This window comes from Choloepus didactylus, chromosome 3 (assembly GCF_015220235.1).
Source record: "Choloepus didactylus isolate mChoDid1 chromosome 3, mChoDid1.pri, whole genome shotgun sequence".
Classification (NCBI taxonomy): domain Eukaryota; kingdom Metazoa; phylum Chordata; class Mammalia; order Pilosa; family Megalonychidae; genus Choloepus; species Choloepus didactylus.
In genome coordinates this window covers 201,151,905-201,170,629 of record NC_051309.1, presented here as the reverse complement: position 1 = coordinate 201,170,629, position 18,725 = coordinate 201,151,905, and the positions used below count along the sequence as shown (strand labels likewise).

The following is an 18,725-nucleotide window of genomic DNA, read 5'->3' as shown; positions in this document are numbered from 1 at the left end:
CTGGAGGTTAAACAACACACTCCTAAACAATCAGTGGGTTAAAGAAGAAATAGCAAGAGAAATTGCTAAATATATAGAGACGAATGAAAATGAGAACACAACATACCAAAACCTATGGGATGCAGCAAAAGCAGTGCTAAGGAGGAAATTTATAGCACTAAATGCATATATTAAAAAGGAAGAAAGAGCCAAAATCAAAGAACTAATGGATCAACTGAAGAAGCTAGAAAATGAACAGCAAACCAATCCTAAACCAAGTACAAGAAAAGAAATAACAAGGATTAAAGCAGAAATAAATGACATAGAGAACAAAAAAACAATAGAGAGGATAAATATCACCAAAAGTTGGTTCTTTGAGAAGATCAACAAGATTGACAAGCCCCTAGCGAGACTGACAAAATCAAAAAGAGAGAAGACCCATATAAACAAAATAATGAATGAAAAAGGTGACATAACTGCAGATCCTGAAGAAATTAAAAAAATTATAAGAGGATACTACGAACAACTGTATGGCAACAAACTGGATAATGTAGAGGAAATGGACAATTTCCTGGAAACATATGAACAACCTAGACTGACCAGAGAAGAAACAGAAGACCTCAACCAACCCATCACAATCAAAGAGATCCAATCAGTCATCAAAAATCTTCCCACAAATAAATGCCCAGGGCCAGATGGCTTCACAGGGGAATTCTACCCAACTTTCCAGAAAGAACTGACACCAATCTTACTCAAACTCTTTCAAAACATTGAAGAAAATGGAACACTACCTAACTCATTTTATGAAGCTAACATCAATCTAATACAAAAACCAGGCAAAGATGTTACAAAAAAGGAAAACTACCAGCCAATCTCCCTAATGAATATAGATGCAAAAATCCTCAACAAAATACTTGCAAATCGAATCCAAAGACACATTAAAAAAATCATACACCATGACCAAGTGGGGTTCATTCCAGGCATGCAAGGATGGTTCAACATAAGAAAATCAATCAATGTATTACAACACATTAACAAGTCAAAAGGGAAAAATCAATTGATCATCTCAATAGATGCTGAAAAAGCATTTGACAAAATCCAACATCCCTTTTTGATAAAAACACTTCAAAAGGTAGGAATTGAAGGAAACTTCCTCAACATGATAAAGAGCATATATGAAAAACCCACAGCCAGCACAGTACTCAATGGTGAGAGACTGAAAGCCTTCCCTCTAAGATCAGGAACAAGACAAGGATGCCCGCTGTCATCACTGTTATTCAACATTGTGCTGGAAGTGCTAGCCAGGGCAATCCGGCAAGACAAAGAAATAAAAGGCATCCAAATTGGAAAAGAAGAAGTAAAACTGTCATTGTTTGCAGATGATATGATCTTATATCTAGAAAACCCTGAGAAATCGACGATACAGCTACTAGAGCTAATAAACAAATTTGGCAAAGTAGCGGGATACAAGGTTAATGCACATAAGTCAGTAATGTTTCTATATGCTAGAAATGAACAAACTGAAGAGACACTCAAGAAAAAGATACCATTTTCAATAGCAACTAAAAAAATCAAGTACCTAGGAATCAACTTAACCAAAGATGTAAAAGACCTATACAAAGAAAACTACATAACTCTACTAAAAGAAATAGAACGGGACCTTAAAAGATGGAAAAATATTCCATGTTCATGGATAGGAAGACTAAATGTCATTAAGATGTCAATTCTACCCAAACTCATCTACAGATTCAATGCAATCCCAATCAAAATTCCAACAACCTACTTTGCAGACTTGGAAAAGCTAGTTATCAAATTTATTTGGAAAGGGAAGATGCCTCGAATTGCTAAAGACACTCTAAAAAAGAAAAACGAAGTGGGAGGACTTACACTCCCTGACTTTGAAGCTTATTATAAAGCCACAGTTGCCAAAACAGCATGGTACTGGCACAAAGATAGACATATAGATCAATGGAATCGAATTGAGAATTCAGAGATAGACCCTCAGATCTATGGCCGACTGATCTTTGATAAGGCCCCCAAAGTCACCGAACTGAGCCATAATGGTCTTTTCAACAAATGGGGCTGGGAGAGTTGGATATCCATATCCAAAAGAATGAAAGAGGACCCCTACCTCACCCCCTACACAAAAATTAACTCAAAATGGACCAAAGATCTCAATATAAAAGAAAGTACCACAAAACTCCTAGAAGATAATGTAGGAAAACATCTTCAAGACCTTGTATTAGGAGGCCACTTCCTAGACTTTACACCCAAAGCACAAGCAACAAAAGAGAAAATAGATAAATGGGAACTCCTCAAGCTTAGAAGTTTCTGCACCTCAAAGGAATTTCTCAAAAAGGTAAAGAGGCAGCCAACTCAATGGGAAAAAATTTTTGGAAACCATGTATCTGACAAAAGACTGATATCTTGCATATATAAAGAAATCCTACAACTCAATGACAATAGTCCAGACAGCCCAATTATAAAATGGGCAAAAGATATGAAAAGACAGTTCTCTGAAGAGGAAATACAAATGGCCAAGAAACACATGAAAAAATGTTCAGCTTCACTAGCTATTAGAGAGATGCAAATTAAAACCACAATGAGATACCATCTAACACCGGTTAGAATGGCTGCCATTAAACAAACAGGAAACTACAAATGCTGGAGGGGATGTGGAGAAATTGGAACTCTTATTCACTGTTGGTGGGACTGTATAATGGTTCAGCCACTCTGGAAGTCAGTCTGGCAGTTCCTTAGAAAACTAGATATAGAGTTACCATTCGATTCAGCGATTGCACTTCTCGGTATATACCCGGAAGATCGGAAAGCAGTGACACGAACAGATATCTGAACGCCAATGTTCATAGCAGCATTATTCACAATTGCCAAAAGATGGAAACAACCCAAATGTCCTTCAACAGATAAGTGGATAAATAAAATGTGGTATATACACACGATGGAATACTACGCGGCAGTAAGAAGGAACGATCTCGTGAAACATATGACAACATGGATTAACCTTGAGGACATAATGCTAAGCGAAATAAGCCAGGCACAAAAAGAGAAATATTATATGCTACCACTAATGTGAACTTTGAAAAATGTAAAACAAATGGCTTATAATGTAGAATGTAGGGGAACTAGCAATAGAGAGCAATTAAGGAAGGGGGAACAATAATCCAAGAAGAACAGATAAGCTATTTAATGTTCTGGGGATGCCCAGGAATGACTATGGTCTGTTAATTTCTGATGGATATAGTAGGAGCAAGTTCACAGAAATGTTGCTATATTATGTAACTTTCTTGGGGTAAAGTAGGAACATGTTGGAAGTTAAGCAGTTATCTTAGGTTAGTTGTCTTTTTCTTACTCCCTTGTTATGGTCTCTTTGAAATGTTCTTTTATTGTATGTTTGTTTTCTTTTTAACTTTTTTTTCATACAGTTGATTTAAAAAAGAAAGGAAAGTTAAAAAAAAAAAAAAAAAAAAAAACAAGGGAAAAAAAAAAGATGTAGTGCCCCCTTGAGGAGCCTGTGGAGAATGCAGGGGTATTCGCCTACCCCACCTCCATGGTTGCTAACATGACCACAGACATAGGGGACTGGTGGTTTGATGGGTTGGGCCCTCTACCACAGGTTTTACCCTTGGGAAGATGGTTGCTGCAAAGGAGAGGCTGGGCCTCCCTATGGTTGTGCCTGGGAGCCTCCTCCCGAATGCCTCTTTGTTGCTCAGATGTGGCCCTGTCTCTCTGGCTGGGCCAACTTGAAGGGTGGGGTCGCTGCCCTCCCCCCTACGTGGGATCGAACACCCAGGGGAGTGAATCTCCCTGGCAACGTGGAGTGTGGCTCCCGGGGAGGAATGTGGGCCTGGCATCGTGGGACGGAGAACATCTTCTTGACCAAAAGGGGGATGTGAAAGGAAATGAAATAAGCTTCAGTGGCAGAGAGATTCCAAAAGGAGCCGAGAGGTCACTCTGGTGGGCACTCTTATGCACACTTCAGACAACCCTTTTTAGGTTCTAAAGAATTGGGGTAGCTGGTGGTGGATACCTGAAACTATCAAACTACAACCCAGAACCCATGAATCTCGAAGACAGTTGTATAAAAATGTAGCTTATGAGGGGTGACAAGGGGATTGGGAGAGCCATAAGGACCACACTCCACTTCGTCTAGTTTATGGATGGATGAGTGGAAAGATGGGGGAAGGAAACAAGCAGACAAAGGTACCCAGTGTTCTTTTTTACTTCAATTGCTCTTTTTCACTCTAATTATTATTTTTGTTATTCTTGTGTGTGTGCTGATGAAGGTGTCAGGGATTGATCTGGGTGATGAATGTACAACTATATAATGGTACTGGGAACAATCGAAGGTGCGATTTGTTTTGTATGACTGCGTGGTATATGAATATATCTCAATAAAATGAAGATTTAAAAAAAAAAAAAATCGTTGCACCTTGCACATGGATACCACCAAGCTACCCTTTTATGGCTATGTTCAGACTTCGTACATCAGCTGAAAAGAGAACTCTGAGTTCTCACCTGGTGGCACTGCCTGCCAGGCAATAGTTTAATTTCACTGTCCTTGTTTATATAATTGGCCTTTAAACTGGAAGTTCTGTATGCACTTATTTGGCCTTAGAAGAAAGGAAAAGAGAACATAAATCAAGTTTAGTTACATACAAGCAAGTGCCATGATAAAAGTAAAGTCAACAATGACCACAGAATGTTTCAGTGCCTAGTATTATAAGAAAAAGGGCCTAGGAATAAATAAACAAATGGGAACTATCTCCCCATTTATGAGGTACCCCTTTGGGGAGGTAGAACACAGAGAGCAGGCTGTGCTTCTGGTAACAGAAACTGGACGGCAGTGAAGGTTAAGTTTTAGTCCTGGAGGAGTTGGTCTGTAAATTCACATCCTAGTTGTTCAGATGAAGGTTGAAACCTGACAATCGCATGACCCTCCCCAGAACAAACACCTGTGAGAGGGCCCAGTACTGCCACACTGGGGATGAGGGACCCAGGGGGCACCAACAGCATTCCAGCGATGGCCAGCTTCTCGTATCCTGCAGAATGGCCTGACCATGGCAGGTTCTACCACGGGCAAAGGGAAGAAGATTAAGGGGGTGTGGGCAATTGATGCCACTACTGTCTTCCTTGTGCCCTGTACCAAATAAACAGGCCTTTATCCCTTTCTCACAATATTAAGCATGTAGTTTAATGATTTTCTACTCCAGTTCTGCCATAATTAAGCTCAGAAACTTTTTCTAAGGTGCAATTATTTTATTTCCTGAAGAAATTTACATATACATTTACATATATATATATACACATATACATATATATTCACAAGAGCACACACATACATATAGACATGTACATATGAATAAATGAGAGAAAGAGGGAGACTAACACGTTCCGGGCAACTCTGGCTTAAACATACTAATTTTAACTTCTGATCCCATGATTATATATATATTTTTGAATTTTATTGAGATTGTCCATGATTATATTTTAATACAGCATCCCCAAAGAATTTGGCAACATGCATTACTAAGTCTCAGGACTTCTAGCTACTACTGCATGGGCAAAACGTGTTTTACAAGACAAAGTTCTACACTTCAAAGACCTTAGAAGAACTTCTGGGTCCACGGTGTGAGTAACTGAACTATACTCTGGATACAGATGGCCCAGCCAAGTAAAAACAAATAGTGGTTGCTAATGGGGATAGCATACCTTTGGCCGGCCTTTTTCTTTAAAAAGAGACTAAAGAAAAATAAAGTGTTTAAAGGAAAGTAAGAAAATATCTTCGAGACCTCGGAATAGACAAAGACTTTTTAACAGGCACAAAAGGCATTAACCATAAGAGAAAAACAAAAGTTAAATTGGACTAATTAATTTGAGAACTTCTGTTCATTAAAAGAAGCCATTAAGAGAATGAAAAGGCAATCCTCAGAGAGACAGAGAGAGATTTGCAACATGTATGGTCTGACACAGGACTCATATCCAAAACACATACAGAACTCCTACAAATCAATGTGGAAAGACATGCAACACTATAGAAAAGTAGATGTAACTTCAAGAGACTTCACAAAAGACTATCCAAGAGACCAATAAACACATGGAAGGGTACTCAACCTCATCAGTTACCAGGGAAATGCAAATTAAAACCAAAATGAGATACCACTACATGTCCACCAGAATGGCTAATAAAAAGGCAGAAAATTACTGTTAGTGAGGCTATAGAGCAATCAGAACCCTTTACACTGCTGGTGGAGGGGAAACTTGATAAAACCACTTTGAAAATCAGTATGGCTGTATGTACTAAAGCTGAACATATCCATACCCTACAACCCAGCAATCCCATTCCAACATATTTTCACCAGAAGTACTGAAAGGTTTATGGAAGCACTCTTCATAATATCCTCAAACTGGAAATAATCCAAATGCCCATCAACAGTCGAATGAATAAATTGTTATGTACTCATACAATGAAAAACCTAAGCAGCAATGAAAATGAATGTGCTGCAACTAAAACAGCACTATGGATGAATCTCATGAACATAATATTAAGTGAAAGTAGTCAGATACGGAAGAGTATGATTCCATTTTGGGAACATCAAAAACAATTATAACCAATCTCTGCTGCTAGAAGTTGGGATAGTGGTTACCTTTGGTGGGGGAGCAGTGACAAGAAGGAAACTGCAGGATACTGCTAATACTCTTTCTTGGATGGGTGCTAGTTACATGGGTGTGTTCAGTTTGTGAATTATACTCACTTTTCTGTATGAATATAATACTTCAAAGAAAAAGACCAAAGATATTTTGAGGATCTGGCATGGCTTTTAGAAACAAGAAACAAACCAACAAGCTCTTAGAAACATGAAAGTTTAACCACCACATAACTATTTTTTCCACTCATATCAAAAACTTCATACTTGCTTACCTGTAAAAACTTATTTAATTGATTCTTTGATTTTTCCATAAACTTTTGATCTATAGATTTGAAAGGCAGCTTGCTAAGAGAAGGCAACTGAACTTTTTTTAAAGAAGGGAAACACTGTGGGCAAAAAAAAAAAAAAATCAAATGTTAGTATTTTGAAATTACATCTTAATCTTACAGAAAAGATTTGGCATTATAATTAGAGCAAACCAAATACCTTCCTCCTATACTGGTTCCTCTTAGATTTAAGACCTTAAAAACCTATCTGTTCTAATTGGATTCAAAGAATCTGGACGAATGGGACATTTGTCAGAAAAAAGCTAAATAAAGCTCATCCCCCCACCTATAAATGCCTGGGAAATCGTAAAGCTAGGCTGATAAGATGGATTTGTGCAACACGCATAGACACACACCATGCTAGGTATGGAAAACTGGGTCACAGATTGTTTACACCACCTCTGTATAAAAGGTATCAATGCTGACAAAAGAAGACAAGAGAAAGAAAAACTTGGGCTGCAGACCTATTACTGACTTTCAGTGGCAACATGCATAAAATAATTAATAAAATATATTAAAAATCAATAACAATTGACTGCCCTTTATGGATTAAGTCCTACATTCTGCCAGACACTATGCTAGAAGCTTGGTGTGCTGGTTTGGATGTATTATATCCCCCAAAACTCCATGTTTTTAATTAAATCTTGTGGGGGCAGATGTATTACTGTTAATTAGGTTATTGGATTAGGTTGTTTCCGTGGAGATGTGACCCACCCAACTGTAGGTGATAACTCTGATTAGTTTATATCCATGGAGGTGTGGCCCTGTCATTCAGTGTGGGCCTTGATTAGTTTACCTGAGCCCTATAAGAGCTCAGACAGAAGGAGCTCAGTGCTACTGCAGCTGAGAGACACATTTTGAAAATGGCCATTGAAAGCTGATGCTGACATTTTGGAGAACACCATTCTGAAACGCAACCTGGAGCAAGCAGATGCCAGCCATGTGCCTTCCGAGCTAACAGAGGTTTTCCGGATGCCAATGGCCTTTCTCTAGTGAAGCTACCCTACTGTTGATGCCTTACCTTCGACACTTTATGGCCTTAAGACTGTAACTCTGTAACCAAATAAACCCTCTTCATAAAAGCCAATGCATTTCTGGTGTTTTGCAAAATGGCAGCATTAGCAAACTGAAACACTTGGCTTGTGTTATTTTATCCTTACAACAACCCTATGAGTTGGGAATTACCATTCCTATTTTAAATAGGAAAAAAATGAGGATCAGGTTTAAAACCCAGGTCCACTTGACTTCAAAGCCTGTGTTCCTTTTGCCAATTCTCACACAACTCTGCTTCAGATATTGAGAGGGCAGTGGACTCTAAATGCGCCAGACCCAGCCCCCATTTCCGTTCGAGTGTGCTTAATAGAATCAACTGGTACTGAAAAGTAAACGAGTGCAGTTTGCCTGCCACAGCTTTACTCCTGCTGTCCCCATCTGTGCACCAAAGGGTCACAGCAGCCCCTGCTGGCCTGGCCATAGCAAGGGACAGCACATAGCAAGTCACAAGTAACCCCAGTTAAGGAGTGCAGCTGAGTTCTTCAAATGGTGGGAAACAAAAATGAAAAACACCTTTCCTACACAGCCCACTAACGCACCACAAGTACAATGGCATTTACCCAAGAAGGATATATAAATCTAGGCTCAGAGGCAGGGTAAAATTTTAGAGAAATGAAAGAGGTAGTGAGAAGTTAGAAGAGAAGATTAAAATCATCAGGAACGTGAAAAGGTGCTTCCTGTCACAGTTCTTTACAGGAAAGTTCCTTTCAAAAAAATGAAAACATGATAGGAAACAGCAAGAGTATGAGCAGAGCCCAGTACTCAGTCCACAGATGAAGCAAGGTGACAATGAGACAGATCGACAGACATGGAATTTTACATGGTTTGTTTCTTCTAATGCTTCAGTGCAATTATTTTGATTTTCTAAGTATATTTTATTTTCCAATGATATTTTATTTCAAAATCTTCCCTAAATTCCTTTTCGTCCTTCCTTCTGTTTCTATCAGCAAAAAGACTGAAGCTAAACTTGGCTTCACAAAGGTTTGTTGCAGGGTAGACTGCATCTTTCTGGAGTATCAATTTTACTCAACAACTTTAGGAAACATTTATTCTTGTATTAAGACAAACATTGTGTTTTACACACTGCAGGGGTGACCACAGTCTTTTAGAGAAACACTGTAGTACTACATTCAATTTTGGATACCATCCTTGTAAAAGGAGTTAAAGAAGTTACAGCATTCAGAAGGCAGTCTTTAAAATGTTTTAAAAAATGACCCCATGAGACAGACTTATTTCATTTGCAAAAGGAGTGACTGAGAATTGACTGTAGGATTTTACCAGTATCAGTTCATTCTGAGCAAGAGGAAAACGGACCCAAATTAAAGAAAAGCGAATGAAGAACGTTTTAATTGCTTGGGTAAAAGACAATTATCTCCAATGGAAGGAGAATTTGAGAAGAAGAAATTACTGGCCCGGGATGATTTCTAGGTCCCTTCCAGCTCAGGGATTCTATGACAATTTACAATAATGATCAGACAATTATCTGTTCTGAAGCATTTAGACTCGACTAGAAGGTTTGATCTTTGAGTAAATTTCCAAATGTCAGGCTGAAAATGTCACTTTGCCAGTATCAACAGCAAAGGAGAAAGATGCATTAGTTTCCTTATCTGTAAGCTCTTGAATTGTTCTTCCTCAGTAACTCTATAATTCTGTGTTCACAAGTATTCTTACCTCACTAAGTTTCCGATGTAAATTCTGAAACTCACTGAGCCTTCTGGGGACTGTCCAGTGCTTAGTTTCAACTCCTCCAACTTCTTGTAAGCTTACCATGACAAAGTAACACGGCATTTGTTCACCATTCTCTTCTGTAACCTTGAAAAGGAAACACACACATGCACACACACAAAATAAAATGCTTGGTGAGCAGATATGTTAGACAGGATTCCAAAATGTCCCCCAACATTTCCCTCCACGGTTGATTTTTTAAAATAGGGAGATTACCCGGGTGGGCTTAACCTAATCACAAGAGCCTTTTAAAAGCAGAGAGTTTTCTCTGGCTGGTATCAAGAGGGTCAAAGCACAAGAAGGATTTGCAAGAAGGATGGAAGAGGACACATAGAGAAGACCTGAGAATACCTGTAGATCTGAGAGGGATGTCCCAGCCAGCAGCCAACAAGAAAACAAGGACCTTACTCCTATAACCGCAAGGAAGTGCATTCTGTCAACAATCTGAATAAGCCTAGAAGTGGATTTTTCCCCAGAGCCTCCAGATAAGAACTCGGTCTGGCCAACATCTTAATTTCAGCTTTGTGACCCAGTGAGCTGAGAACCCAGCTACACTGTGCTCAACTTCTGACCTACAGAACTGTAAGCTCAAAAATAGTGTCTGTAGTAGTGTGAAACTGTATGTATCTCAGAAAATCACGTTCTTAAAGCTAATCCATTGCTGTGGGTGTAAAATCTATTGTAAGTAGGACCTTCAGAATAGGTACTTCTGTTAAGGCATGGCCCAGGGTGGGTCATGGAACCCAGTTAAGGCATGGCCCAGGGTGGGTAGAACTTCTTACTGGAATTCTTTACAAATAAGATAAATACAGAAAAAGAGGAAAAAGCCATGGAAGCAACAAAACCCAGAAGAGAAGGGAGAGACCAGCAGACGCCGCCATGTGCCTTGCCACGTGACAGAGGAGACCAGGATCACCAACAGCCAGTCTTCAGGGTGAAAGCATCATCTTGAATGCTTACATTTGGACATTTTCAGTTTCAAAACTATAAGCTCGTGAGCTAATAAGTTCCCATAGTTAAAGCCAATGCATTTCATGGTATCTGCTTTGAGCACTTCAGTAAACTAAACAGTGTTGTTTTAAGTCATGAAGTTTGTGGTAATTTTATGCGGCAATAGAAAACCACTACAGCAGACTTAACATCCTAGCTATGTTTTCTTGAAAAAAAAAAAGAATCAAAAAACAAAAAACAAACTAACAACAAGCAAACACATATCAGAGTACACTTAGACGGCTTAGTACTTTCCCAGTTTAATTTTAGTTTCATGAAATTCTTCATTGGGAAACATAATTTCCTCTACATCCCAACTTAGGCAATTCACACATGCACAGACATACGCACTATCATAATTCAGATGCGCCACTGTGACTTTTAAAATAAATAGCTAAGAAGAAACAAAAAGAAAATACATTGAATTTGAGCTTCAGTTAGCATCATGAATGGAATTAGAAAGTATCAATAAATAAAAAAGAGAGCCTTAAGATTGCTGAGCCCCCTGGTGAGGACCATTATCCCCACTGGGAAGATGGGGACGTGGAGGTACAGACAGAGTAACTGACTTTTTCCAGGATCACACATCTAGTAAGCGGGTCTGTCAGTACCAGTACTTGGGAGAGTCTGAGGTTATTCCAGCACACCTTTCCCCAACCCAGACTGCTTTGTGATCTCAGTCAGTCCAGTGATTCCTCTGTTTCCATTTCCTTTATCTTTCCAGTGACCAAGGTACCACAGCAAGCTCTTGAGTAACAAAGGATTATCAGAGCAAAGTGAAGGCTTTGTGAGGGTTTGTGAGGGCTTCTGAGGGCTGCTTCTTTCATTTTGAAAATTTGCCTTTGGAAGATTATTTTAATAAACTGTGAGATGTCAGAGGCAACTCCAGGCAAAACTGAGGAGGTGACAATTTGAGCTCCTTCCCTCCCTCAGGCCTCCTCCACTATCTTTTGATATTACACAGCCCTGAACCTATTCCCTTGAAAGGCTTGCATCCTAAAGATAATTCCATCTGCAAATATCAAGGATTTCTGTATGTTATGCCAAGGTTGAGTGCAACCTTTCCTAATCCACTGCCTCCTATTTCCCTTCAAAGCAGGCATATTGTCCTGAACCGCAGCTTACTGGGAATGCCAAGTGCCAAAGACATGCTAAGGGCACGTGGTTCAGCTCCCAGGTAATGTGTGTGCTTTCAGGGTAGCTCTTGGAGACCATGTTTTGTTTTGCTGTCTAATCCAGAGATGAATTTAAGGTTGTGAATTTTAAGCCCAGTAAGAGTGTCAAGCCACTGAGTGGATGGGAAAGGCAGCAATGAATAAAGATAAGTTGGGGAGACAGGCCCTTGCAAATCTCAGGAGTTGAGTATTTGACAAGCTATTTGAAAGAATGATGGGGCAAAACATTAACACTATCATGCTCAGGATCTTGTTCCTTGTGTATGATGTTGTAGACATGACTTTTATCCGCAGGTGTACTCAGATAAAAGGGCAAGTGGGAAGGAAGGAGTTGTTACCAGTAACAAGGCAGATACCTATAAGCATCTTTCATCTTAAATGAAATTAGTTCCATAGACAAAAGAAAATGGATACAGGATATTCTGCAAACTGTTATCCTATACCCTCAAAGAATAGCAAAAAAATTTCTAATTCAAAGGATTTAGAATTAATTAATTGTTGCTAAGATTTGAGCAATTGAAGTCATAAAAGGATGGGACAACTGGAAATACTTAAATTTTTAATTTTTCATCTCTAAATTTCAAAAAGTGCTTTCAATTCTATTTCAACTTTCAATGGAAAAATAAACTGGTAATTCAAGCCAGGAAGAATCAAGCCAGGTAACTGTTTTCCTATCCCAAAGTTGCTTACACTCGCAATGAACAGTGATAACTTTCTGTATGAAGTAGAGTGAAATCAGTTCTATACCAGGCAGCCTAATAGAGTTCCCAGTCGCAGGTGAATCACAGTGAAAATAGGGAGGAGGGAAGGTATGAGAAATGTGGTTTAAGAGAATGAATATAATTTGCTATCCTTAATCTGAATTTTCCAGGACAAAATCTTATCCTATAAAATCAAACCTTTAAAATAAACTGAGAGAGAAAGTAGTTGAACCTACCTCACCACTGGTGATGGAGGCTTTCCACATGCCAAGGTTCTCACACCACCAATCTGTTCTTGCCATGTGCAGCTGAAGGTCCGTGCGCTCTTTCTCCATTAGGATTATCTCATCCTTCAACTTGGAAACAATCTGCCGCAGGGAAAATGTCCTGGGAGTTATGAAACCACTTAAACTCCATGCTCACTATCTCCTTGGATCCCTTTTATGAGAAAGCCTAGGGGGTTATGTAACTTTGCAGTTTGAGGACAGCAGCTCTGCCCCAAAAGGCTCCTACAAGGGCTCTCCTTCCTCAGAAAGCTCGCAGGAAGTTCTCCCTGCCCATGCGTTTTATCTTCTGTAAGTGCCGTGCCTATATGCTTCACTCCCACGTAAATATGTTTTAGCACCACGATCGGCATGTTTGCTCTCTAAGATGCCAAACTATATTTTTCATTGTACTCTTCACAGTGATTAGCATGGCATCATATATCTACTGTCACTTACATTACTGAGATTTTTCCTGGCTCATGATTTACTGAAAATATTAACCCAGAATTAGACAGTTTGTTCTAGACTCACAAAATCTTTGCAGAGAAAAAAAAAAAAAAAACTTGGTTAGTCGATTTTAGGAAACCAAGCTAAAAGACTAATTTCAAATCCAGTAGCAAATGACACTGCTGATGTGGAGACCAGTGAGAGGGAAGAATGGTTACGCAAACCCCTGGCTTCCTTTACTGAGGGAAGAAGTCTGCACTACTATGTGCACGTGGGAAAATGAACTGATTCATAATTAGATATTTAATCCAGAAAAGTCCTACGATAACAGGATTTCCTGGTGTTTGTTGTTACTTGCCATATTACTAAAATTCTTTAAACACAAATCTAGCCTTAGTTTTTAAAAAATTAACTATATTAGTTATCAGGCTTTAGTTTTACCAATATGAATGAAAAACTATAAAAGGAGGACAATCTCTCCTTCTGGAGAGAAGTATCAGCCTCTTCCCATCCTTAGAGACCCTCTGAGTCCTGTACACAACTCCAGAAGCAGAATGCTACCTTGAGCAGCCTGCTGACAATCTGACTTAACATGAAATGTAGACGGTCTTAACCATAATCAAGGATTAGCATTCAAATTAAGCCAAAATATCAGTGACTCTCTTCAAATTTCTTTTAAGAATGGCTGAGGGATAGCTTTCAACAAAACAATGAATCAAACAGAAAACAATGAATACTCTCTAACTCATCTTACTATTACCCATAAATATTTTAATTTATAATGAAATTAATCCTGATAAATAAAACAACTATTCTTAAGAACCTTTTGTAGTGCAGATACTGACTATTCACCATGCCAGCTAATTCTATCTCATATCAAAGATGCTCACTGTCACCTGGAAAACTGCAGAGCTTCCCAAGTTCTAAACTTACCAACTGAAAATAATTCACATATGGGGGAGAACTTATTTCTTATGACAATCCAGGAAACCTGGATGTTTCCTTATCAGAGTATCACTAACAATTACGAAAGTGACTCTCACATTGAACTTCCTTTTCCTCACAATTCTGTAGAAAGATTACTACTAACTGAAATCACACACCTTTGCAGGACTTTCTTCTTCATTTTTTTCTTTTTTAAAGTAAACCCACTTTAGACAGTAAATGGATTATAAATGAATAGATATTTTAACTTTAAGTTTTTGACAGACTAGTAAGTTGGTTTCCTTACATCTTGTTTGAGGCATATTCTATAAAAGCATTTAATGTCCATGAAAGAAGTACTGAAAATGGTCCAAGAGGGTTGGGCACATGTTTACAGAAAATTCAATATTATTTATTGAAATCACCTTATTCAACATTGCTTTTCTGTTGGCCTGCTTGAAACTCTCAAACACACGTTCAGAAAGCACCAGAAAGAAACAATTTGGCAAACCAAAAAGTGTCACCCATACCTCCATGTTGGACTCCACAATGACACACATACAAAGCAAAAAATCATACCACATCCTGGGTTTGAGAAATGCCAATTAATGAAATACTATTTAAACTTTTAACTTTCAAATTCCGTTGGCTTTTAGAAAACAATTTATTTCTTGCATAATTCTGTGAGGTTCTCTAAATTGTTCTCTAGGCATTTGAAAGAAAAAAAAAATGACTGTCTTTTACTTACTTTCAGACATCACTTTGGCACAGGGGGAAACTTTGCCCACTTTCCCCCAAAGTACTTTAGACGAGCCAAATACAAAGAGCACAAAGTTACTCTCTGTCTGTGATCAGGAAAGAACCCCAAATTACGAGATTTAAGACAAGGCCTTTTCTAATTCTGTACTAGAAGAAAACAAAAAACAAAAAACAAAAAACAAAAAACAAAAAACAAAAAAAACCCACCACCACAACAATGGATTTTGCTTACAGTTGAAACAGTTTTTAAAGAAACTGTGCAACTTCTCAAACTGAAAACTGCTTCTTAGCAAAGCAGACAAACGGAAACTTTTAAAGACAACCTTGGAAGCAAAAGAGTTACCTTCTTGTCAGGTTTTGGTGCATTTTGAATAGAATTTAGAGCTTGCCTTTTATATTCAAGTTTATCATTTAGTTCTCGTAGTTTATTTACAGAAAAAGTGGCTTGTTCATTAATCCGACTGGTAGCTTCATCTACAGCTTCCTCACCAGCCTCACCTCCCTGGCCCTGGGGGGAAAAGTCACATGAATCACCTTATAAAGACAGAATATTTATTATTATCTATTATATAGACTCTATATCATTACAATATACTGTTCCAAAGTACTAGATTCCAGGAAAGGATGGAAGGGAAAGAATACTATACAAAGAAAGCCTAGAAGCAGTCTTTTTTCCCTCAGCAAAGAGAAAATCAAAGTATTTGGAACCTTAGTAACTGGTATTCAGAATTGCAGTAAAAAAAGAAATACTTAACAGCTTTAAGAAAGGGAACAAAAATTCCATGCCATTTTCCCCCCAAATGTTACACCTGAGAGAATCTACCTGCAACAATGGGAGGCAACTGAGTTATCTTCCCAACTCAGTCCGAACATTTTTTCCCTAATCGTTGACATGGAACACTGAGGTATGCCTTTCTTCTGGTCTTCCAAGAATATTATGAAAAACTCATGCCAAGTCCCTTTAAAATAAAATTTTCAAATCCTCACTAGCAGAAGTATTTTTGGTATACAATTTGTTCAGTTCTTCTCCAGAAGACGTATTTTACAAATCAATAGGTAGATTTTACAAGTAAAATGGTTAGAATGTGAAAATGACTTAAGTTTCATAAAGATCTATGTAACTTGAAAAATGTGGATAGATTATCAAAAATCTATTACATTCATGAGCAGCAATAGCATGCAGGGCATGGAAAAGAACTGCTGAGAACTACCTTCAGGTTTGTTTCTTCCTTAATTTTCTTGCAGATTATCCTGTGATTTTTATGAATTTTAACAAATAGTAAATGAAATTTTCTCCAAAGAATAATGAAGTATTGATTATCTTAGAAAACCATACTGTTTTCATTTCTGTATGTTCTTTCTAAACCTTGTCCAAAGTATTTTTATTATGATAAAATTCTACACCTTGTATGCATTTAAGTGGGAATTCTGCCTTTTCATATAACATACAATGTTGCATATTTTGAGTTTTATAGTCCTCATAACTATAATTTTATGGCTGCACAGTATTCCACTAAATTGATCATTTACTGTGCTGTTCCTCCTATGGGTTGATTCTTTGGTACATCTGTTTTATCCCAGATGTATTAAAATGAAATCCATTGTGCATGCAATTTTTTTTCTACATTTAAGTCATCTTCTTAGGACGGATTTCTCAAAGTAGGATTATTGGGTCAGAATAAGAGCTTTCAAAATCAGTAATATGTATTACCCTTCTTTGAACCCTAGGTGAAACCGGACGTTTAAAAACGTTTGTTTACTGTTACTTCTTGAGTCAACTGTCAGTTGAAGTTCACATTCAGTTAATCTGCTGGGATACGGATGCTTTCATTAATTTGAATAAAACATCTTTTACAGTATTTGCATAGCAACAATTTTAATTTTTGAAGTACAGAGATAACACAACCTGGACCTATCCTAAAAATAAAACATAATGAGTAATTAATTTTGGACTCCTCAGTTAAGAGATTTTACTCAAAATGTAAAGAACCAAGTAATAAAAAATTTTTAAAAATTCAACAAAGCTTCTATTTGAGGGGGTTGAAAAGTTTTGGTAATGGATGGTGGTGATGGTATCACAACCTTGTGAAAGTAATTAACAGCACTGAATTGTATATTTGGATATGGTTAAAGGGAGAAATTTTAGGATGTTTATATACTATAATAAAATTTAAAAAAACAACACAGGACTGTTCAAAACAATCAGGGAACAGAATGTAAACCATGGACTACAGTTAACAGAATAATTATAATATTCTTTCATCAGTTGTAACAAACATTCCACACTAATGCAAGGTGCTAATAATGGGGAAAGGTATATGGGAACTCAGTACTTTCTGAACGATTTTTCTGTAAACCTACAATTTCTCAAAAGCAACAACAAAAAAATGCCCCTAAAATGACTGGATGTGTGGGATTGACTAAAATGTTAACAATTGTTGAAGCATGGTGCTTCTACTTTTGTGAATGTTTGCAATTTCCTTAATGAAAATCAAAAATAAAAAAAAAAGCCTAAATGAAAGATTTAATGTAAAATTTAACAACAGTTCCAAGACCCCAAGCTGATTTCAAATACCACCAAGAGTAAGCCCAAGCACTTGATTCCTGAGGACTTGAGATATAATGACATGACGAACTGGGCAAAAAGGAAGAATCTAAGGAAAATTACAATCTATGTAAGGTGACTATGAAACACTTTCTGTCCTTACCTTCATAATCTTAAAGATCATAAAAAAGTCACTACTAATAAATGATATAGCACCTGGAACTATCCAAAATGACCTGGTACATTATAAGAGAAAAAACTTAAGGCATGGGCTGAGCAAGGTTTCATCTGGAGCATTTTACTTTCATCTGATTTTTTTAAATTCCAAAATATTTCCTATAACTCCTCCTACCATTCCTTCCTCTCATCATTACCCCAATCCTTCTCTATTCTGGGTTCTCTAGTCGGTCTAAGCTACAAATATGTCCCATCCACAGATTTTCTGCCTTCACATTTCAGGAGTCGAATGGTGTGGTGTCTAAGGCAAAGGGCAGGTCCCCCACTCAAGGCTGGCAGGTGATACCAAGCTGGTCACAAGGACAAAGAGGGGAACGAAGAAGAGCACAGGACCAGAAGCAACAAGGTAAATTCAAGTTTACTTTTTATTCTACTTAAAGCTCTGCATATTAAAGGTACAAACCAAATTTGGTTCATATAAGATGCTTCCACCTAATCATATTCAAATCTCATTCACTGAAAAAGGAGTAGAAAGTTTAGTGTGACTCACCATTTCATCCTTGTCAGAAACCAACTGTGATGCATGTTTTTCTTCATCTTTTGTCATCAATTTCTCATACAGGTCACTGACAATAAATGAGGGGTAATATCTATCCTTTAGGGTCTCACAAACATCTCCCTGGATTTTGCAGAACACCTCAATCCCCTTATTTCCTACAAGACATTGCTGGATTTCTTTGTAAAGTGATTTTTCCACAGATATTTCTTTGCTCTCCACAAAGAAATTCTGATAAATTTCACCAACTTTTTGTGGAATTTCGTTCTGAAAAGATAGGGAGATGAAGAAAGACAAAGTTAAGGAATATCATCTCTGAGGGAGGTTATTTTCCTCAAAATTCTCTGCATTTTAAAGCTGAAAGGAAGAGACACCCAGTATGAACACTAGTACTAGTATCAACTTGTGGCTTTCGTATCCACATTCAGGGCCAA

At 37.8% G+C, this 18,725-nt stretch overlaps 1 protein-coding gene across 3 annotated transcripts in view; it reads right to left on the bottom strand.

The window, feature by feature from the left end:
* The window catches only part of SNX25 (sorting nexin 25), a 180,726-nt gene that overhangs the window by 17,097 nt on the left and 144,904 nt on the right, over positions 1-18,725 (bottom strand). For all 3 annotated transcript variants that reach the window (XM_037831118.1, XM_037831116.1, XM_037831117.1), the window contains 5 exons: positions 18,286-18,558; positions 15,357-15,521; positions 12,854-12,985; positions 9,698-9,838; positions 6,920-7,033 (listed from right to left, as the gene is read on the bottom strand). In XM_037831118.1, the coding sequence (XP_037687046.1) occupies positions 6,920-7,033; positions 9,698-9,838; positions 12,854-12,985; positions 15,357-15,521; positions 18,286-18,558 (825 nt within the window). The remainder of the gene's footprint in view (positions 1-6,919; positions 7,034-9,697; positions 9,839-12,853; positions 12,986-15,356; positions 15,522-18,285; positions 18,559-18,725) is intronic.